The sequence below is a fragment of the Bradysia coprophila genome, unplaced genomic scaffold, assembly GCF_014529535.1.
Source record: "Bradysia coprophila strain Holo2 unplaced genomic scaffold, BU_Bcop_v1 contig_358, whole genome shotgun sequence".
NCBI lineage: Eukaryota > Metazoa > Arthropoda > Insecta > Diptera > Sciaridae > Bradysia > Bradysia coprophila.
This window is the reverse complement of record NW_023503616.1, coordinates 5,725,949-5,748,794: the sequence shown is the minus strand read 5'-3', so window position 1 is coordinate 5,748,794 and position 22,846 is coordinate 5,725,949. Positions and strand designations below refer to the sequence as shown.

The following is a 22,846-nucleotide window of genomic DNA, read 5'->3' as shown; positions in this document are numbered from 1 at the left end:
ACATCAGACACTTCAGTACATCTGACGAGATTGCATTGAATATTTAAAATGTTTTGTAATTTTGGTGAAGTAATGTGATGACTGTTCCTACTTGTGTTTTATTGTGATCACAACAAATGTTTGTCTTTAATTAAATTTTTAATTTCTCGTAAAGACAATATTGTCTGTGATAAAAAGTAATTCAATGGAACAGACGTATTAATTAGATTTTTCGCGAGCTAGAATAGTGAGTTAACGTGTACGTTAAATGTGATAACAATTTGGCACAAAGTTATTTTAAATGTGTGAAAATTACTTGTGAAACGCAAAAAAGAACTTCAGGTTGAGAACTTCCTTTTGAGTTATTGGTAACAATAATGAGAAGAGCCAGAAAAATAATTGGTCGCAATGTTTAAATCGAATCAAAGTCTTGAACGTAAGTCTATCAACTGTTTTGAATCATAAAAGCAGATGTGTGTAAAATGATTTAGCTAAGCCTTGCTACATCATCTGTTATCGACAACAACGTTTAAATTAAAAAGCATCGATGCTTAGTTGAAAATTGTAGCGCGCATTTGTGCGTTTCGTATTTTATTTTCGGGGATAACTTTTCATCAGAATCCTTTTTGAAGAATTCAAGACGACAATAACGGCCACGAATGTGTTGGCTTTCAATTTTCAAATTGATTTGTTTGCGGTAATTTTGACCAGTCCTGAGAAAAGTCAGCAGTTTACCTGAGAAAAGTCAGCAGTGCTTTTTAAGCCTTGAAATCTGGTTAATGTGGTCTTAAATTTTAAAAATGGTTTTTCAACTAATGAAGTAGAAGATTTTTTTATCAAGCACTAGAATACACTTTAAAAAAAAGAAACATCAAATTTAGAGATTCGCTAACTATAGTATACTTATAGCTAGCATTTTCCTTACAACAAAATCAAAACTCCGTTGCTTTTTTTTCGAAAAATTGATTGGATAAATTTGAAACAAAATTTCCAAAATATGACAAGAAATTTAGCAAAATAATTGTGCAAAAATAGGCACTCGTTCTTGCTCAATACAAAAGGTGGACACAAACTATGTTATTCCTTTTCAAATCTAATGCACAATTTACAAATTTAGAAACAACTCCAATTATCAAGTCTATTACTTCACCAATGTTTCCTTCTAGTGTTTGATACTAAATCTGCTACTTCAATATTTTTATCGCACATAAAACGCTGATAAGAGAACCTCACCCAAACTTTAAACCTGCTCCTAGGTTTTAAGTTTCTTCTGTAAAGAAAGATAAATGACTTGTGGTCAAACCATCTTGTCACTAACACCTCCAAATTTGACCATGTAAATCATAGGGCATTGATATGCCCAAGCTCATCGCTCATTCTGTTAGTCATCGTCGATAGCAGCTGACTAGTCGTTTCTACAAGGTTAAGGTTTTTTTTAGAAAGTACTGCTCCATTTCTTATTTCTATTTATATTAAAACAAAAATGTCAGTCGAATTAATTAAATATTTCCGTGGGATTTCATTTTTAATCTTTTTTGAACTTTGTAACCTTGAATTTCGATAATTGGAACAAAAACAATAAGCATTTCACATACTCGTAAATATTTTCTTTATTACTTCGAGTAATCTGTGACTTAACCTTTCATCAACGGCTGAGCATGTATTATCATCATCGAAAAATAAAAGGAGAGCTCTAACTTAAGAGACTCCTCTTCTGCGGCAAAATGTAGACACAGTTTTTTTTTTATCAAAGTTGCGTCCGTTGAATATTGGTTGCGGGTGGTGAAATGTTATAGAAAATTGCCTTATTATTATCAATTGCAAACAAAACTTGGACACATTGCAGTAAAATTTTCAGATTTTTAATTTCCTTTTTTAATGATTCTGGCTGGCTGTTACATTCCTGTCTGATGATAAAATTATTTTTTAATTTTTAGATATACCTATTTTGGAACGACAGACATGTCCTAAATATGGAACAAATGAACCTATTGATCATGAATCAGCCAACACTCGATACACTTATCCCAAAGCGGTGATATTTATATTATGTTCCAAATTTTTCGAATCATTTGCAGCTAATGGTGTCAGAAGTAAGAAGAAATTATTGATCAATCATCTGTTTTCTAATTAATTAATTACAATTCGTCCATTAATTTACTTTAGCCGTGCTTGCCCTATATCTGAAGGATTCATTAAATTACTCAGAGGATTTTTCCACTTCTGTCCTGCATGTATTCAACTTTTTTGGCCAATTTTGTCCGATCTTTGGAGCTATACTAGCTGACAACTACTTTGGCAATGCTAGGACAATATTCTATTTCTTCTTCTTCTACGCAGTCGGATGGATTGGTATGGTGTTCGTGACGTTTCCTATCGGTACAATTCCATTTGTGTAACCCAAGCTTATTATTGAAATTAATTCCCATGACTAATCAACTCATTCGTCGTAGACCGATGCTGTTTTCTTCATTGCTTCTGATTTCAATTGGAAATGGAAATATTAGGGCGTGCATAACATCTCTTGGTGGCCATCAATTTAAATTACCCGAACAGACTGACGCCTTAAACACGTATTTCTCGCATTACTACTTCATGTACTATATGGGAATACTTCTTAGTAAAGTTGTGCCACCAGCGATCCGAGCAGACACGCAATGTTTCGGAAAGGACGAGTGCTACGCAGCAGTCTTCGGATTTCTGGGAACCATTTTTCTATGTTGTTGGAGTAAGCTTAAAACGTGCCATTGCCAGAATGTCAATTTATTTTCAAATTTGTTTTTCAGTAATTTTCCTCGCTGGAATGTCTTTCTACAGAAAAGAGGAAACAGTAAGCGGTCAACAGAACATTTGTCAAGTGGTAGCTTGCATATGGTACGCATTGGTTCGCAAAGTGAAAGATAGACCCACTGAATCAAATCGTCACAGAACAAGTTTTTTGGAAGCGTCAATAGGAGTGTATCCGAGCCATTTCGTCATGGACATAATTTCATTTTTACGCGTCATTAAGCTTTTCATGCCTTTACCAATTTATTGGGCATTATTAGCGCAACAGGATTCAACATGGACTTTTCAAGCGACACAAATGAACACAACGTTGTTGGGAGTAAAGATAGAACCAGATCAAGCGAAGGCATTAGGTCCGATTATCATATTAGCTTTAATACCAATTTGGAAGAAAGTGGTCATCCCAACATTCAACAAGTTAAACTACAGATTGGAACCACTGCAAAGTGTAGCTGCTGGGGCAATCAGCGCAGGATTATCATTCGTCTGTGCTGGATATTTGCAATATCAGATTGAAAGGACAAACGGACAACAGATTTCCATTGCATGGCAATTTCCCCAATTTTTCCTGTTAATGCTGGGCGAAACATTACTTTCGATTCCCGGTCTTCAATATTCGTACACAAAGGCTCCTAGTACGATGAAGTCCGTTCTAACAGCAGCTTGGTTTATCAATTGTGCCATTGGTAATTTGATGGTGGTGATAATCACTGAATTAAACTTATTCCAGAGACAAAGTAACGAGTTCTTCTTCTATGCAACGTTTATGTTTGTATGTACAATAGTTTTTAGTTATATCGCTTCGTTTTACGAACAAGAAAATCGTGACGCTGAAGTTCATAATTTCAATACAAAATCACAAAATGTGCAAGTTTCCAGAACAAGTTCGGAAGATGTGTGACGTACAATTAGAAAATAAAAATAAAATGTTTGAGACTACAAGGCTATTCTATCAGTGAAACACTTTAAAAAACCGGTTCAATTCCAACTCGATGTCATCCGGCAGATCTGTGCAATGTATAGCATTCTGAATTAAATTAGTTCCAAATTTTGCGCGGATGGTTCTTGGTCGTATCCGTCTGGCGATTTCCTAAAGAAAGTGAAAATTCAATTTTAATGCAAAGTCAAACAGATGGAACCTTCGCCTCGTTATGTCTTACTGGATCACTGGGTCCACATAGATTACGAAAATCACAGTGTGATTTGGTCGGGGATTCGATATGCGAATCACATGATATAATCTCCAGCCCCACAGTTGGTCCACTGATAAACTCTAGCACCATTTTCTGGTAAGTTAAAAAAAAAAAACATTTTTAGTGAAGACCCAATATTTTGAAGTTTTGTTATATGATTTTTTGGAGGATTCACTAGACCCGTTAGACGGTTCTGATTTTTCCGATCGGCGAGTCTTGGAAATGGATAAAGTGTTCGAAAGCTCAAATTTTATGACCGCCGAAATAACAATATTTTTCGTCTGAAGTCCTAGTTCTATTGTTCTAGGATAGGGAAGATAGAGGACGCCCGCCACTTATATTTAGGAACTGACCTTCAAACCTGTTAAAAGTTCAAGTGTTAGCCGAAAAAATGGGTGAAACTGTAAGAAATGTCTATACACACAGAATTTTGAAAACCGACACACTTTCTGTTTCTGTGTTTTGCTTGAGTTTCTGAATACATGCAAAATTCACAAAAAACCGGTAAACCACAAAACAGAAAATGTGTCGGTTTTCAAAATTCCGCGAGTGTAGATGTCTAGAACAAGGAAGTAGTAACAATGTCAGGATTCGAATTTTTTTGGATTCCTTTAAAGTGGAACTTTCCATAATCCTTGAACAGAAATCAAGAAGAAAGGAAGTAGTGATAGTAGTAAGTAGTGTGCAAGAAACACAAGAAACACTGGAACTGGTATCCCAAATTGTAGCTTCCTATATTTTATTAATCAGAAAAAACTGTATGAGGACATGGGTTTTCCGGACCATAATTCAGGCTTCTGAATGTGAACATGGATAATGGCTGTCCGGCTGAAATCAAAAGCACTTAATTGTAGCTTCCAAATGATACCTCATTTATGAAAAAATGGATTTGAAACGGCAAGGGAAAATGGCTAAAGTCGATGAATTTTCCGAGACACTTTTTGGGGAAGCCGAATCTCCATTACCGCTACATTCCGTCTCCTCCATATATAAATTACTCTGCTGGCTGGAATACGCATTTTTCATTTTCCTACATTTTTTTTGTTCCATAACTTTTCTTGCCAAACAACATCAAAGAAATAAAAATCTTAAAGAACTTAAGGTGCACGGAGCCATTTTTCTTCGACACAAGGACCTGAACTAGGTCTAGGATTCACATCATTACCTCCAGAATTAGAGAGACATTTGAGGAGGTCGTAAAGGTGGTTCTACGTTCTCTAATAATCGTTAAGAGCTTACACGGTATCCTTGCCGATCTCCAGAATAATAAGTCTATTACACCATTACAGTTTCTATTATTGGCAAGTTAATTGATTGAAATTAATGGAAGTTGCCGAAATTTATCAAATTTTATCAAGAATACGCTCTGCTTCGTTGAGGAAATCATTATCTGTAAATGAAATCAAAATCCTTTTGTTTATTCACTTTACTCATCTGCTATGTCTCTATCAATATTGGATGACTATATGTGCACTCATATTTAGACCACAATATTTAAGTACAACAGATAACGTATCAGACAGTTGTTTGGAAAGTGAGCTGTTTCTTACTAATTCAACTTAAAAATGCAAAAATTCGAGAGAATATTTGGAACTACCAAGACTAGAGTGATTGGCATGATACATGCAAATGCATTACCAGGTAAATTACGAAATAAATTCCTACTCTGCTACTCACCCGTTAAATGTATTCATTCGTACAAGGTACCCCGAATTACAAAAACGATTTCAATCAAACTATTGAAAAGGTGAGACATGAAGCTCATATCTACAAGAAGCATAATGTTGTAAGTAATCCCATTACCTAAAATCAACAACAATTTCTCATCGACTAAAACACCCTGAAGCATGGAATACTTTTAGAAAACATGCACGACATTCCGTACATTCAACAAGACAAACAATTCAATGCTGAAACAACAGCTTGTATGACACGTCTATCAATGGAAATAAAATCAATTATACCCGACCGAACACCGTGTGGAATCCAAGTTTTAGCGTGTGGAAATCAGCAAGCATTGGCCATTGCCAAAGCAACAAATTTCCAGTTCATTCGAGTGGAAGGTTTCGTCTTTTCACATATTGCTGACGAAGGGTTCACAAATGCAAACGCCGGTGAATTGTTACGATACCGCAAGAACATTGACGCTGAAGATGTGCTGGTGTTCACCGATGTGAAAAAGAAGCACAGCTCGCATTCGATAACAGAGGACATTTCGTTGCCGGAAACAGTCAAAGCAGCTGAATTCTTTCTTAGTGACGGAGTCATTTTGACCGGTTCTGCGACTGGTCATGCTGCGAATCCCAAAGACTTAGATGCGGTGTATGGTCACACCAAGGTACCGATACTAATCGGATCGGGAGTTACCGAAGAAAACGTGGAGAAATATGTTCAGAAAGCGAATGGTTTGATAATTGGATCATATTTCAAGAATGGTGGGGATTGGATGAATGATTTGTCAGATAATCGAGTGGAACATTTTATGAATAAAGTTAACGGATTGATTCATGGATGAAGTCGATAAGTTTCAATGGATTCTAATGCTCGTTGAATTTGATTTAGAATGGTTTAACTGTACTCACATTATACTCAGGAGCAACACCTTTATAAACTTCCAAAAACTCTTCACAATTTCCACGTTCCATGTACATCATTTTCATTGCAGTCACTCTGAAGTTATTTTCGTAAATAATCGAAATAATATCGCCAAGCTTTCCTAAAACAACACATAACATCACATTCGACTTCATACAGTGCTTGCGTAATATTTAGCAACAATGGTCCTACCATCTAGGACAGCATGAGGCTTAACGATAGCCAGTGTTCCATTCATAGTCACGTATGGTTCGACTTGATATTCAGTGAAGAAAAATCGAATATTCTTGGGGAGAACAGTTTAAAGGTAAATTTAGAAGAAATTTTCTCGTTTTGAAGCCTAAACCATCCCTCTTACCACTTCGGTTGAAGCAGCGGATTTCGAACAGAAGGCCACATTTTTGAATAAACTCATTCCATATTTTGCTCTAATGCTGTTGGGGCATAGTTCTTTGGCATCATCGGGGTTATCTGGTCCTAGAAGATAGCAAATTGTTTCGTTTGAAACGTCAACAAATCTGTAAGAAGTGACTGACACACTCACCTAAAATATCTAATAATTTTCGAATTGCATTCTGTCCAAAAAGCTCCAACGCTAGAGCCGGTCCTTGCGTTATTGATTCCACCAAGTCTGGTAACGTAGGACTGACATCTGCCATTTCCTGCATGAGTAAACGGCTCGCACAATCTCTGTCCAATTGAACCATTTTACAGTTGCCTATCGTTAGTCGTTCGTCTCTAAATTGATTTAGTATCTTGTCAGTGAATGGTATCGCATGCGGCTTTAGAAGACAAAAAGCACTGAAAGTATTTGCAACTGTGTAAATCGTCAAACTCATTCACATTCAATAAACCTACGATTCTCGGTGTGAAGACAATTTAAATTTCGTCACATCATCGGCATAGTCGGTAATGTCAAATTGTCTTCCGAATATGTTCAATTTTGCGCCCACATAAATTTGTTTTGATGTTGCCCGTTCGTGGTTAACAGCATTTAATGTGTCCAGCGGAGATCGTCTCATAAACATTTTTCGGGATCGCTCATCGAACTAAGAGTCGAAAAAAGATTTTTTGAAAATAGGAACAATGTTTCGTCCGAAAATGAACTGACGATTTCCACGGAATTATCTTTGGGGAAAACATTTATTATAAATGGTCTGCACATATCCGCTTCTTTCTGGAACCAATTCGCTTTGAATGAATATCGCTCGAATTCGGGACACATGTTCGACTGTAAAGCAAAATGCCTTTATATTTTGAGGACGGCAAACGTTTTGGAAATATTACCATATTTTCATTGACTGTTCAACCTTGACACACAGACAAAATCAGCCTCACTCTCAATTTCCTTTTTTTACGAGTTTAATCGGAATACATTAAGCAAACACAAAAGTCGTTAAACGTAACCAAATCAAAACAAAACAGTGTTCCAGTTGGCATGACAACCGTCTTATGGAAAACATAGAAAACCACTACATAGCCACATTATTTCACCGGCTATAGTGACATTGACATGATCGCAGGTTGATTTAGCGCGGTAAAAACAATAGAATAATGTTAAACACTTGACTATTGCGACTAGTACTTTAATTAGTTTTGAAAATGATGATTCGAACACTCCATCTTTCTAAAGAAAAATGAAGGAATATCGAATCTATCGGACTCGTGCAAGAAGTTTAAAATATGGTCACTAACATAAGATCAGTTGCAGCAAAAAGTTTGAATTATTGCAGATAAAGCAGTGCGATGGAAGTAAAATGCGATGTATTATTATGTGTCATCCTCGTCTGACGGTTGTGACATAACATCCATAACATCGATGTATGTACGCGGAAGAAAATAGTGTCGCGTTGATTCAATATTGTTGACAATATTGTTTTAGAGAGTTTCCAAAGTTTTATTTGAAAGAATCACTAATCCTTTTCAAGTTACGTACGAAATATTATTCACAGTTTTCGTCTGCACATAAATGTTTCATAGAATTGGTAAGATTCATTTATAAATATGGCAACTGGTGCAATTGTTTACATATCTTCATATTGACGTAACTGGGTCGCCGTGTTATTCGTATGTTATCATATTAGTCAGCAATATGTTTTTAAACTTTTACCACAACTCAACAGGACGACAGTCACAGTCCTCGCTTAATTCCTTTAGCCTTTTACATGTTATCATGTTAAAATCATAAATTCTGTTACTTGGATTCTTTGTCAGCTAGTCGAATAGTCATTTCTAAAACGACAACCCATGTATGTTAACCCAGAATGTTATACCGTCTAAAGTCCGAGTTGGAATTTCTTGAAAGTAAATTTACATTAGGACGTCTGTGAGACTGCCTTCGACACTGTATCTTTCTGTTTAGTATCGATATTGGATTCGTTTTGGAGGATTTTCATTCCGAGGGGTGCCGCACTTCTTGAACTGAATGGAATAAATCGCAATAAATAGGTCAAGAGGGACCAAATGCGTCTAAAGCGTTTCGTATCAAGTAAACTAAATAAACTAAATTGAATGTAGGCATCCCAGAGAGGAGTTAATGCCATTTAGTCCTATTCTCATTTAATTCAAAGAAGTGTGACGCCCTTTGCCTTGTTCACTACTTTTTTTACATACATTTATTTGGGAATTTCATGGTCTTTTTTTTGCTTTATCATCGGTTTTACTCACACTTAGTCATACCTCTATTTATCGTTACGGTCACTAAAAGACTTTTTCGACATTATATGAATGATTAGAGTGTTCATTTCATTTTTTTTAAAGAAGTAAAGTCGAATCAAATCGATATATGTAGCCACTATATGCTCCGATCCGTTATCAAATGAATTGCTAAACTAATCACAGCATTATTTGAATTGGGCACACTATTACAATTATAATTCATTTTTAATCGAGCTAGAGATAACAACACTGTAACTGTATGGATAGGATATATAACATCTAAGAGAGAGGAGACTCTTTCAGCAATGTTCAAAACTCGCTAGTATACTGAATAAGTAAGATTACATACAACGTGCTATTTACTATGAACTCAATTGTATTCAGTAAGTTTCTTTTTAATTGCGTTCATAGTGTAAGTGTAAGTGCCCTAAGTCTTAAAACTAGTACAAACAGGATGTTTGAAACAGAAAATGTAAAAATAAATTGATTAAAATTCTCCCGCTGTAAATTTTGATGTAAAAATGTTATCTTCATACTCGGCTGAATTTGCATACGCGTGCTACACATTTTTAGATCATTAACAGTGAAGAAAACAAGATGAAAACTACGACATTGCCACCCAAAAAAGCAACCAAATCATCTCGTTACGATCATTACATTGTAATTATACTAAATGTGCTTCGTTCAAATATAATTGACGACAAGCATAACACCAGTCAATATAAATTTCGAGTCTTCTTTTTCTGAACAAAGTAGATTTTTTTCAGGAAATTGATAAAATTACAATCTCTTACTTCGTTAATTTCAACATAGACTATGAATGTAAAGACATCACATCAAATTAGGCAGTTAACTTTGGAATACATTCTGTGTATCGAACCTCACCTAACCCACTATGTACCATTAGTAAAAAGAACTTGTGTTGCCTAGTGGTAACGTCACTAATAGTCTGTGAAAGGAAATTACGCTTATCAAAATGCAAATATTTCTAAGAAATAGAAAACATTACGTCAATCTGTTTAGTGAATGTAAATTTACCCATTGAAAACCGAGTGGAAATTTTGTTGGTTGGTTACGACCAAATAATGTCTAGCGATTGCCTATCAATTTTTCCACAATTGTTTTTCGGTGACCTTAACATTGATCATGCAAATTAATTTTTATTCTAAGCCACAACTGAAACACCAGGTTTGTCGTGTCCCAGTAAGTATTTTATGTGGCTCTACATCATCGTTTAAGTTAATTTTGATTCGAATCAACTATGCAATACAATACAAATTGTTCATTGTCATGCATGCTTCCGATTAAAACTCTCATCATATTACTGTTCGATAAATCTATGCGATATATATACTTAAAAAAACAGTTAAAATGACGTGTTATGAGTTATTGTCATCTCGCAATTTGCATAATTTTATTTGAAACACGAAAGCAGACCGTCGAATAAAAAACAGGTATCTTTAAAAAGAATCAAAACAAAAATTGATGTTTCTGGTATTTTGATTGTTCACATAGTTGTTAGTCGCGTCGTTAGTAGTGTGTAATGATCTTGAACGGTAGCGCGACGTACTGGATCACTCTTGCAACAGCATACCGAAAATGACGGTGATCAGATTAGAAAGCATACCGCACGTGTCTCAGGAAGGACTTGTTACTGGTTATTATTATTGTGATACGTGTTAATAAAATTTACTTATAGTTGCGCTAGTTAATGCTAATCATAGTTTGTGTGTATATTAACAAAAAAGCAATCGTAACCAATTTTAATACTTCCACTGGTGGCTGTAACTTTTAAAGTCGAGTGCTAATTCCGATTAATGTCTAACAGTATGTTATTCGTTTCCAATTGTTATCGTCATCCAGATAGACACATTGATATTGAATATTGATGTCGTAGAACACAATCATTTAGCACGATGATTCATATTTGCGAATGAGATTAAAGTAATAAGCGAAACCCTTTTGTCCAAAACCGGTTATCTGTTTTGTTTTGATTTCGAGTGAAAAAAGCGGCAAGACTTTTTAACATTAATTTTGGTATTTCTGTTATGCTGCCAAATATTGAATAGTTTATAAAGAAGAAATTTTGAATTAAAATTTCGGTTAATAAACAACATCTAAACTAAGGTTTGGAACGAGTCAAATTCAGGTCACCCATTGATCAAATGACCTTCAGATAATTTGAATGTACTAAAGTCACGGTAGTTCGAAGACCGTAATCATTTGTAGTCGCTGTGGTGACTATAATATGAAGCGCAATTCAAAGTTTAATCTCTAAGCAGGTCACCTTAGGTTGATTATGATGTTGCCTTATTTACGTTCACTACTGTCAATCTATTCCCGAGTAGTCCTCAAGTCATTTGACGCATGTCTCTGTGACCTGAGAAGAAATACTTCAAATATTTGAGATGGTTTCAGGATACCTAAATTTAATAAGCTTGAAAAGCAATTTCGTTCGGCGTAGTTCGTTATCGTTTTTCAAATAGTAACCGCAGTTTGAATTCTTTTCCCAATTTACTAATATTTATCTGATGTCTACACTTCAATTTTATGGTTTTCATTTTCGTACGATAAAGATTTAAAAAGAAAGCTACATCTAGTTCGTCTCTAGATAGCTATACAGATACAATGGACAATAAAAGATTAAATAAACTTGTAATCACGTTGGGAAATACGTTTTGTTTATCTTATTATATTTAGTTTGTCTCATAGAAACGAACGTGCGCGATTGCACACCCGTGGCGCCGACTTCAGTGGTGCCCAGAGGCTCGGTCACCACCCTCAGCAAATTCATCGAGGCTGAGCACCACCCTAAATCGCCAACACTTTTTTCAGTAAAACGGCTTCTTTTGACCTTTTTTCATGTAAATATTTAGTTTTCAACAAATCTTTACAGATTCGGTATAATTTAAAAAAAAAATTCGCTGCGCGGCCATATGTATGTCGATACTTTTATGAAATAATAAAATGATTCAAATGAATCATCAGCCACCACTTCACATGAAAACTATTACGAAATCGTATACTCTCTTTGAAATTTTCAAAGTTCAGCTCTAGTGCTTTCTTGAAATTTTTAGAAAAATGGGAATTCCAAAGTTCATTTTTTTCCATCAAAATCTATAACTATCCAAACGTCAAAACGCAAGCTAAAAATTGTGAAAAAAATTGCTCGCTGCGCTTCGCTATATTATTCGCTATGATTCCGATTGCAATTTTCCGTAGCACTTTCTCGTAATGAAGTTTCATCGAAAATTTGATAAAAAGGGCGAAAATACCTGAAAAGTACTTCTAAGGACTTATGGGGTTTGCATGCGGTGAAATATGGGCACTTAAACATTTCAACTTCTATTTCTTCGCATATGCATCCAAACCACATAAAACGCTATTTGGCCCAAAAGCACATAAAATTACCTTTCAAACGTTTTTTGTACCTCGAGAATTTTCTGTAAGAACAGTGTAAGTCTTCGGTTGAAAACTTCAACTGCACATATTTCAGTGTGGATGATTTTTAAAACCAATAAGTCCCTATTCGGCTCAATAGTACATGTGATTACCTTTCAAATGACACCCCTCACGACCCTGTACGGTTCGTGTAACTGGAGAAATTTTTGTAAGAAATTGCAATTTTTCGGTTTTTGCTCACCTTTCACCAGCCACACAAGCTTCGAAGAATTTTTTTGAAAGTGGTTTTGGCTTCTAGGGTCGAAGTCCTTTCTAGGCACATATATAAAAGTCCACTGGAAAATGCGTCCGATTTCGGTAGACTGTTTTTCAAAAGAATACCTCGGTGATAAATACATCACACGTCTCAATCTAGTGCCTAAAAAGCATTTATCACGCTGTGACATCAATAACTATTTCATTACAATTAAATTTTCTGGTTCGAACACCTTTCTCAAATACGAAGTCGTTTGTAAGGTCACTTCTGGTTGTAAAAAAGACCACCTGATTAGTGAATAAAAATGCGTGATCTCCGGTTCAATAAACTTGGCGAATAATTTTTGGTAAAGATTAGACTTCCACCCAAATAATTCGGTCATTAAGTAAATTTAGATTAATTTTATGGCTGTCTGCTCGCTTTACTAACAACAAACTTATTCTATCTTATCTAAACGAAGAAGTAAAGGTGTTCAAAGTCAAGAAAAAAAAATAATTTCACAATTGTTCTTAAGCTATTCCCACGATGATGAAGTATTTCAGAGATGTTTTTTGTGGTAAATTTTGTGCTTCTGTGGAACTGTTCCTTCTTTTCACTTTTTTTTAGTTTAGTCTTCGCTCTTCGATTGTTCGGTTTTCATTCAATGTTACGAAACTGGCAACTGATCATTTTTCTAATTTTTCTTTCAGATCCAGAAGATGATCACAAAGAAAAGCTGCCTGATATCAAAGAAATCATCAAAAAGAATTTCCGAAAAAAATGCACCAGGGAAACAGTTATCAATCGATTTCCGATAATCAAATGGCTACCTCGCTATCAACTAAACTACTTGTACAATGACACAATAGCCGGAATTAGTGTGGCACTGACAGCTATTCCTCAAGGCATTGCATATGCTGTGGTAGCAGGATTAGATCCTCAGTATGGTCAGTATTACCAAACGTATAATGTTGTCCTTGTATAAGATTCTTACAGATTACCCCATTATTAACAGGTCTGTATTCCGAATTTATGGCTTGTTCGCTGTATTGCATATTTGGTACCTGTAAAGAGTTGACTATCGGCCCGACTGCGATCATGGCTTTGATGATACAAAAATTTGTAGCAGACAGTCAAGACTTCGCTGTGATAATTGCATTCATAAGTGGTATTGTAATCCTGATTTTAGGAAGTTTGAATTTAGGTACGGTACAATGTAGTACAATTAAATGAGACATTCGAAGATCGTGCAACGTTTTCTTTTTGAATTTAAGGGTTTTTGGTACAATTCATCTCTTTGCCGGTAACTGCTGGTTTTACAACTGCAGCCGCACTGACAATAGGTTTGATTTTGAATATACTTTGTAGCTTAACAAAATGTAACTTTACTAAAGGTTCCAGCCAGATCAAGTCATTGCTTGGATTACCCGGTCAATCGTCCAATTTTTTGGAAGCAATAGAAAATTTCTTCAAGAATGCAGATAAGGCACAACTATACGATTCACTGTTGGGTTTCTCGACGATATTTATGTTGTTAGCGTTACGAGTAAGTACCACGAGAAGTGATATGTTCTAAGTCTCTTGGTATAAATGAAACTATCTTTCATTAGAAACTGAAAGACGTTAAGGGACATTTAGCTGTTCCACTGAAATACGTATCGCTAGCTCGGAATGCAATAGTGGTGATATTCGGCACTGTTTTAGCCTATTGCCTGACACAGAACGGAAAGTCACCATTTACTTTGACTGGTTCGTTAAACGATGTTGCTACTTTCAACGTGTGGAGTGTAAAAATCATATTTTCAGGTGAAGTGAAAGCCGGCCTTCCGGACATAAAGCCACCACCGTTTTCCACAGTTGTTGGCAATCACACATTAGGATATGGTGAAATTTTGAGCCATTTGGGAACGGGGATCATAAGCATTCCATTGGTTCGTTTTTCGGACACCTTGCGCCGCAATGTAAACCATTTTTTAACCGAATTTTTACTTTACAGATAGCCATCATTGAAGTGATTGCAGTGAACAAGGCTTTCTGTAAGTTATTTCTCTACGCCCGCATTGTGATCGAATCTGACATTTATTCCTACATTGCCTACATTCAGCGCGAGGACAATCTGTGGATGGAACACAGGAGCTGATTGCTTTGGGTGTTTGCAATTTAGTTGGGGCATTTTTCCAAGCAATGCCGGTTACGGGATCGTTCACACGATCGGCAATTAATCACGCAAGTGGAGTAAAATCAACTCTTGGTGGAGTTGTCACAACCATTTTAGTAGTATTATCACTAGTTTACCTGACACAATCCTTCCAATTTATACCAAAAGCAACATTGGCCGCTGTTATAATTACTGCCATGATATTCATGGTAGAATTTCGTGCGGCAGTAGAAACATGGAGGGTAAAACGTAAGTCATATCGTGACTGTGCCATTCTGAAGAGAACGATTGCGAATAATTTGCTGAAATTTGTCTTATAGGTATCGATGTACTTCCATTTGTTGTAACTCTCGTCACTTGTTTACTGTTGGGACTGGAGCTTGGAATGGTGATTGGTATCAGTGTGAATATTGTTTTTATTTTGTATATGACCAGTAGACCAAAGACTCGCATCAGTCACCATGACATCAACGGCTACGAAATCTTACTGATCGAACCGAATCAGAGTTTGGTGTATACTGCCGCTGAACATCTTAAACGGAAAATTTTGAAACATTCCCTCAACGACGAACATAAAATTACCACCATCGTTATCGACGGACATTTCGTTTGGTCCATGGATTCCACCGTAGCTAAGGTAATAATTGCAATTCAGCGACATTTTTGGGTAAAGTTAAAGTTAAATAAATTGTTTCGTTTGCAGACTCTAAAGTCTTGCGTGGACGAACTTAATTCCAATGATAAAACAATACTGTTTTGGAATTGGAGATCACAGCCGACGGGTGTTGCATGGCGATTAGGTTCAGATTTCGGAAAACTGTTTAAGACGACAGATACTTTGGATGAGCTTATAGAAAACGAAGTACTTCTGAAAATGTCGGGCAGCAGCGTGGTTAGCCAGTAATAGCTTTATCTTAACAGTATTTATTGAAGATAGATATAATGATTTCGACGATCATTTTTTTAAAAGTTGTGATAGAGAAGGACGAAAAAAATGAATAAATAAAAATGTAAAAGCAGAGGAACGTATGGACATGGACGGTATTTTTTTCGTGTGAAAACATTGTCCCAAATCTCTTTTTTGCTACCGGCAAAGCTTCCAATTCGAAGAACCTCACCGGAATTAGGACAGAATGAAATGACAACTTTAGCTGAGACATACCACTTTTATACGATGTCTTCAAGTGAGCGGAAAACTATTTCAAAAAACGCTGAACTTTGTAACTTTGTATGTAGCAGAGTGTGAACCTGAGGCAATGACTTCTTTGACTCTATGCGTTTTTGTATAGTGAATTTTCTGCTAAGACTTTTCGGATCAGTTTCTCCTTCGAGTCTTCAAGTAACGCAGAATACAATTCAATCTGATCTATCAGACCTATGATCATGAACACGGCCAAATCTTATCCGATTTTGATACTCGGACGCCCAGATCTGGTTTTTCGTTTATATCCTTTAAATTGTGTAGTAGTGGAGTTTGGTCACACACGTTTACTAAAGTACGAGCATGATAGCACTGAAGTCTTTAGGTATGTCTGAGAGGACGATAAGGTCGTATCACAGTTTATAATATGCGGACAACTCAGTCTGTTTCCTGCTATACTTTTGCAACCGGAAATGGTAATCTGTAACGAGGTTGACGCCAGTCACTCTTTGCTTTCTGCCCTAAGGATTAGCTATCATTTTGGTACCTAATCATAGGGATCAGTTTGCTCGCCTGGAGTGATTCGTGTAGAGCGTAAGGCAATAGGTTGAGAAGGAGATGAGGTCCTGAAAAGGGCTTCAAGATTGTCATGATGACAGGGTAGCACAAAGGATCCCATGATCTGTGTGCATTGATCAGAAATGATCACCCTAACTGATTAAATCTAAAAGTACTATTTGAGAGAACATTTTCATAATTTTCCCAAAAATATTTTTGGGAAGATTTGAAAGATTGTAGGAAAATTCTGGAAAATTTACCAAAATATGGAAGAAAAAAATCTCAGAAATATTTAGTCCCTGGCTATCTGTTATGATAGACGAAAAAATTGTGATCAGATGTGACTGATGACATCTTACATAGCCAATTATGTCTTCAGTCTAATAAGTAATGTAAAACGTTTTGCATCGACTACTCGAAAATACTTACATTAATGGGGCTGTCGACTTGAAAGTTGAGAGTGTCCTGATGTAAATTTCATTAACTGCCGAGTTCACAGAGAGTGAACTTTTTTCTAGCTGCACTTTAGTGATAAAAACGAAACAGTTGTCAATAAAACTCACGAACATCATGTCAAACAGCAAGGTGTCTCTTTAAGTTTAATTTAATCAAAGAATCAAAGAAATGAATTTGAAAAAATATAATTTACAAACAAGAAATGAACTCACTACAAAGTCAACGTTTCCTTACTGTTTACCGTTCAATGGGAAACCATCAATTAAATATTATGCGCCTGCCGGAGCTGATGTAGCAGCTCTCGATTGATTTGCGGAAGCGTGTTTCTCATCCAAAATTTTAATACGATGACGATCAACACACTGCATAAACTCAGCTACCTGCTGGGAACACATTAATGTTTCGGTCGGATGTTGCTTGTAGCATGCAACCAATTTTTCTTTGAATTCTTTACACGGTGGCAATTGATGTTGAGGTGCCGCATTTTGGAAGCGGCTTCGGACATCATCGACAGCGGCATTATACTCCTTCTCCAAAATACTGTTCGTTTTTTGAAGTGTTTGCTCCAACTGTGATAGACGTTTTGCCCAATACAAATCATTGTTACGTAATTCTTGTTCCTTTTGTCGACGCACTTCCAATGCAGTTATCGTCGGTTCTCCGTAATACACGGTTGTTGTTTGCGGAGACGCTGGCAGCGCTGTCGGGACTTGTGATGGACTTGCAACTGGGACAGGTGTCGTTTCGGCATATTTTTGTTCAGCTTGCTGAATTTTTGCGTGTTGATTTTTCAAACGTTGAACAACTGCATCGGATATATCAACAACGCCGACTGGATTGTCATTCTCGATGGTGACGGTGCGTGGTGCACCAGACATTCCAGCACCCATAGCTGACTGGGTTCTTATTAATTATTTGAAAATTTCGATAGAAACAACTTATAGTATTACACAAGTCAAGTCATTCCTATGTGACCGAAAAGACGTGAAAAACCCCACACGCGAACTGTCAATGTCATAAGTTAAGCGAAGTTAGTTGTGTGAAGCGTTAATGATGGAAAGGCAGATTTTTTGCTACTCGTAATATAAAGCAAAAGTGGACTTGAATTTAAAATATATAAGTTCGTAGTCGACATTCTCATCACACTGTAGTCACCCAGTAACTTTTATCAGGGTAAACTAAATCAATTATAGCACAGCATTTATCCTAGCATGAACGGTGAACTGACAAGTGTCAAATTTATGTTTTTTTTTAAATTCGTTTATTTATCATTCATAATTTCATGTGGCCCAAACAACACTATCGAAATAAAATTTCCAACTTTTTTCCTTGATGAACAAATAACTATTCCGTGCGTGCGGTGTGATAAACCCTATTTTCTACCCTAAATAAGTTTTGAACTAATTTAGTTTTGCTGACAACTCTCTCCGTTTATTGATTCTCTCTCAAATTCATCTAACCTACCGGTTAATTCACTCATCCATCTCTCTTGGGCCGCAAACACCGCTCTGGTATCCCTGCAAAACAACTTTCTTTGGATGTATCGAAAGGTGATGATTAAGGGCAGGAATTGCGAAAAATTTAATTCAATCTTGACCAAATAAATAATAAGTGAGTCAAATTCACTTGTTTGATTGTGCGCATGTAGTCGTGAATGGCAGAATAAATTCAGGGAGGAGCTCCTGATTGACTATTCGCCTAGTCGGTTGGACTGTAGAGGAGCCACATTTTTTTATAGTACTTCATTCTCGCTGTACTATTTTCTTGTGTAACAACTTCACATAGGTTCATTCCCATGAAATGTCACAGCAGTGAAGTTTGTTCACGAAAAAATAGAATCAGTGACACATGACAAAACGTACTAAAATGTAATAGTTTAAAAGAAAAATTTATTACATTTTAGTATTAGTTTCAAAACAACCTTTTCCTATTAGCCTGAATTATCTAGTAGACATTTGATTTTGGCGTAAAAGATTTATTAATACAAATCGCAGTACTTAAGGGATCTACTAATGCCTCGTTTTTGTCTGTCGTCTCTCATGCAAGCAGACTACTTAACAAATTAAATTAAATCAATTATAAATTAAGACTACTTAGATTATAACCATTGACGATGATTCGAAATATCTGAACAAAAAATAAATAAAACAGAATGAGTCATATTGTCTATTGTTCAATTAAGGTAAAAAATCATGGCTCGACAGTTGAAAAATGGTTCGTATTCTGACACTTCGAGATACGTACTTTTTGAAAGCAAAAAGGTTAACGAATAGCAATAATTTAGTGTAAACTAAGATTTTTTCCAATAAACTCAATTATTTTCCTAATCAAATGATTCATAACTTATCAAAATCGAATATGTTTTCATTATTTAAATAGCCGAAAATGGCCGAAAATGTTGACCTGTGCCAACAGTGACTTTTTTGGTGCTCTGACTTTGGATTGACTGAACCAACAAAAAATAGTATATTTCAACATACCCCAATACACACAAGGTGTGTATGGATACGAGGGCGAAGCCCGAGTGAAATACACACCGCGTGTGTATTGGGGTATTTTGAAAGATATTTTTCTGTAATAGTGAGAGTGTGTTGGTGCTTTCCTTCCCAACCGTTACTTTCCCGCTCGACCGTTTACTTTCCCGCTCGACCGATTCATATGACACCTCACCAATACACTCTCTTTTATTTTGCTAACTAGTTAGTAAATGGGCTTGTTTTGCGCACTAGATGTGAGTTTACATCGTATGCGCAAAACCCCATATACTAACTTGGAAATCACATTTATGTGATCGTCAATGCTTATTTTTATGTTTTTTAACAAAGATAAAGGTTAAAAGTGATTATTTATGTGAAATTTTGTTTTTTTTTCTCTTTTTTTAAAGTCATTTTAGTTTTTAAACAAGTTTTTAGTTATTTAATACGAATACGGAAAATATCACGGTTCGACACTGCTTCTTGTGTCTCAAAATACATGATTTTATTCAAAATTTGAGTGTGTTTTGCATTTTGATGATTTTTTACTGAGCAAAAAATGTATCTGTGAGTTAATTTTCCTTCGAAAATTGAAATTCTTCCTATTTTCCGTGTGGAGGCGATTTTTGCTTTAAATAAAGGTTTTAAACAGAGTATCAGCATATACAACGCTATATTAATGTTTTCACATCGAAACTAACTAATAATAAATTTTGTACCAACACAATTTTAGAATTTTATAATTCAGTCACTAAATCTTCCATAGAAAATGACGTGTCGAACCACGATTTTCTCCATACTGTCGAACCGTGATCCAAAGTGTCGAAGCAAGATTTGGATTGAAACCTTAATAATTAACTGAGATTTACATTAAAGTTAACGTAATTTAGGCTATTTTAATAGAGAATTAGTTGTTGAATACGTAACGAGTTCACACTTATTCTGAGATTTCGTGGTTTTTCCGCAAGTGATGCAAAAATCTATTTAATTCCTCGACAAGGGTTATTATTATTAACAAAATTGTTGACTTCAATTTTAATTAAATTGTTAATCCACATGGAGGATATAATTTAAATTTGTAATTTTTAAGCAGCACTTTCACATACTTTACGTTATCGAATAAAACACTTGAATCAATACTTGTTGATAAATGTTCCGTCAACCAAATTCTAAGCTGAAGTTCATTAGGTCTACGCCTAGCAGCACTCACAATCTCTAAATACTGTTTGGTGTCCAACACTAGTGGAACAGCTAACTTTAACCGATATTCTATTATGCAACCCACTTGTAAATCAGTAAGTTTACTACCACTACAAATAATTTTTTTGATATTATTTAAAGTGATCGCTTGTTTGAGTATGAGCACAGATAATTGTGGTAAATGTCCAACCAGTTCAGCTAGCCCCTCAAGTGGATGGGACGCTATCCGAAGCAATTTTAAGTGAATAAATTTGTTCATTTTGATGGAAAACTCATAGGTCCATTTAGGACAAAACAAAATTAAACATTCGACAACAACGTTCAATTCATTGATAGCACTCAGAAGCTCGATAGACGGTTTATTGAGCAAAATATTCAGTATCTTCAAGTTACGCATCATCTTTAACTTCTGTATATTTTCGACGCTTGGAGTTGAATAAGTCCTGCTATCATATATATTAAGAACCTCAAGCTGAGGTCCATATTGTATTATATTACCAACGTCGTTATATCGCCAATCCCATCCGTCTACAGTAAATTCTTTAACTTTTTTACATAATTTCAAAAGTTGAGCAAATTTGGAGATGGAATAAATATCTGGGCTTGCGATAATGATTTTTTGTAAATTGGAATTGACTTTACCAAGTAATTCGTATTTGGATGGGTCTAGAGAATTGCCATTCAATGATCTCCAAATAGAAGGCAATGCCAATGGTACACGCATCATTTCTTTTGTGTGGACGGATAAAACTTCCAAATGTAAGAATACCGAAAACAAATCCTCCAGGTCAGATGGCAGAATTTCGCTAATGTCAGGCAGAAATGCAAGAGTTTTTTTTGAGAAAATCAAATATTTCAAAACGTTGGGACCAATTTTCTTTAGAGATGAAAGAATATAAGTGAAATGCTCTGAGTCCTCAGCATGAACCTCCACTCTAGTGATTGAATGACGAAAACATTGCAAAAAACGTACATCTGTTTGCATTTGCTTTTTCAATTTGAAGCTGAAGCTACATTTAGGAAACTTCTCTTCGAACGCCAATGTAGCAGCGTCTATTAGTGTAGTGTTTACTTCCGCAATGCTACAAAAATCGTCCATGCTTTTCTCCAAAAGCCGCTTGCAGATCTCTTTCAAACAAAACAGCGGCAGGTCCAAAATGTACATTTCACTTCGTATTAAAACTCGATACCCATCGATGTCATGGTAGCGATTAACCCGATCCATAAACTTATCATCGGTTTCAATCATACGGATGTTGAACCGGTTGCGACTTTCTTCCCATGATATGATTCGTCCAAAATTTTCAACGTATGAGAACAGAGTGGATATGTTTATCTGAAAAATAATTGTACATAAGGAGAGGTTGGAATTTCAATATATGAAACATTAAAAAGGCCCTCACCATCTGTAAGTCTGCGTTTACAGTGAATATAATTTCCAATTGTCGAACATTTCTTTTCGTCATCGTAGCGACAAGCAGACGTCTTTTGAATTTCAGTAATAAAAAATTAACTCATATATCCCATCCAGAATATCTTTCAATAATATTATTCTTCATGGCTTTGGTTCCTGACTGAATGTTCCTTTTCGAAATTCGAACAACTTTCAAAAATGGATGCCGCAAAGTGAAATTTTTTCTTTGTGTAATTGACAGCTGCGTAACCCGCGGCATCCATTTTTCTATAGATTTGTTCCAAGGCCATATAAATTGTCAAATTTCATCCACAGAACCATAACCTCAATAATATTTCTGTGTAAATCGCGTATTATTATTAATCGTATGGCAGATACTACATTTTCATTCACATCTTCATTAAATTAATTCACTAAATTTCTAAGTCCAAGTTCTAAGTCTAAGAATAAATCGCGTAGGCGACGTTGCTCGATTTGTATGAAATATCACGTAAGCGACGTTGCTGTGGATGAAATTGTCGTTGTTCGGGTTGTCAAAGTTTGTTCCAACGTACGGTAAAAACAATTTTTGACAAGCCGAAAACGAACGAGAGACA

The 22,846-nt window shown here is 35.7% G+C and overlaps 5 protein-coding genes across 10 annotated transcripts; 3 read left to right on the top strand and 2 right to left on the bottom strand.

The window, feature by feature from the left end:
- Nucleotides 1–3: 3 nt before the first annotated feature.
- On the top strand, nt 4–3,708 carry LOC119081431 (solute carrier family 15 member 2). Of its 2 annotated transcripts, XM_037190353.1 has the most exons (6): nt 4–241; nt 297–415; nt 1,917–2,072; nt 2,146–2,374; nt 2,433–2,707; nt 2,766–3,708. In XM_037190353.1, the coding sequence occupies exons 2-6, from the start codon at nt 388–390 to the stop codon at nt 3,665–3,667; spliced, it is 1,590 nt and encodes a 529-aa protein (XP_037046248.1). In that variant the 5' UTR covers nt 4–241; nt 297–387; the 3' UTR covers nt 3,668–3,708. The 2 variants fall into 2 exon arrangements, with proteins under 2 accessions (XP_037046248.1, XP_037046247.1); XM_037190352.1 differs by having other exon boundaries at nt 4–415.
- Nucleotides 3,512–8,271, bottom strand: LOC119081448 (nucleoside diphosphate kinase 7). Its single transcript, XM_037190387.1, has 9 exons — nt 7,842–8,271; nt 7,666–7,785; nt 7,413–7,603; nt 7,099–7,355; nt 6,913–7,031; nt 6,747–6,840; nt 6,542–6,675; nt 3,927–4,052; nt 3,512–3,856 (listed from the first exon to the last, which is right to left on the bottom strand). Exons 1-9 carry the CDS (start codon nt 7,842–7,844, stop codon nt 3,719–3,721), a joined length of 1,182 nt encoding a protein of 393 aa, XP_037046282.1. The 5' UTR covers nt 7,845–8,271; the 3' UTR covers nt 3,512–3,718.
- On the top strand, nt 5,445–6,475 carry LOC119081478 (uncharacterized protein F13E9.13, mitochondrial). Its single transcript, XM_037190476.1, has 3 exons — nt 5,445–5,600; nt 5,663–5,745; nt 5,806–6,475. The coding sequence occupies exons 1-3, from the start codon at nt 5,525–5,527 to the stop codon at nt 6,472–6,474; spliced, it is 828 nt and encodes a 275-aa protein (XP_037046371.1). The 5' UTR covers nt 5,445–5,524; the 3' UTR covers nt 6,475.
- Nucleotides 8,272–8,338: 67 nt separating the features above from the next.
- Nucleotides 8,339–15,985, top strand: LOC119081422 (sodium-independent sulfate anion transporter-like). Of its 5 annotated transcripts, none has more exons than XM_037190335.1 (11): nt 8,339–8,539; nt 13,560–13,796; nt 13,865–14,053; nt 14,124–14,192; nt 14,244–14,395; nt 14,460–14,598; nt 14,656–14,780; nt 14,846–14,885; nt 14,954–15,256; nt 15,328–15,644; nt 15,711–15,985. In XM_037190335.1, exons 1-11 carry the CDS (start codon nt 8,524–8,526, stop codon nt 15,909–15,911), a joined length of 1,788 nt encoding a protein of 595 aa, XP_037046230.1. In that variant the 5' UTR covers nt 8,339–8,523; the 3' UTR covers nt 15,912–15,985. The 5 variants fall into 5 exon arrangements, with proteins under 5 accessions (XP_037046230.1, XP_037046229.1, XP_037046227.1 ...); XM_037190334.1 differs by lacking the exon at nt 8,339–8,539 and adding an exon at nt 9,532–9,595; XM_037190332.1 differs by lacking the exon at nt 8,339–8,539 and adding an exon at nt 10,713–10,869.
- Nucleotides 15,986–17,274: 1,289 nt separating this feature from the next.
- LOC119081486 (MICOS complex subunit MIC25) lies at nt 17,275–18,173 on the bottom strand. Its single transcript, XM_037190486.1, has one exon. It carries the CDS (start codon nt 18,050–18,052, stop codon nt 17,432–17,434), a length of 621 nt encoding a protein of 206 aa, XP_037046381.1. The 5' UTR covers nt 18,053–18,173; the 3' UTR covers nt 17,275–17,431.
- Nucleotides 18,174–22,846: the final 4,673 nt, after the last annotated feature.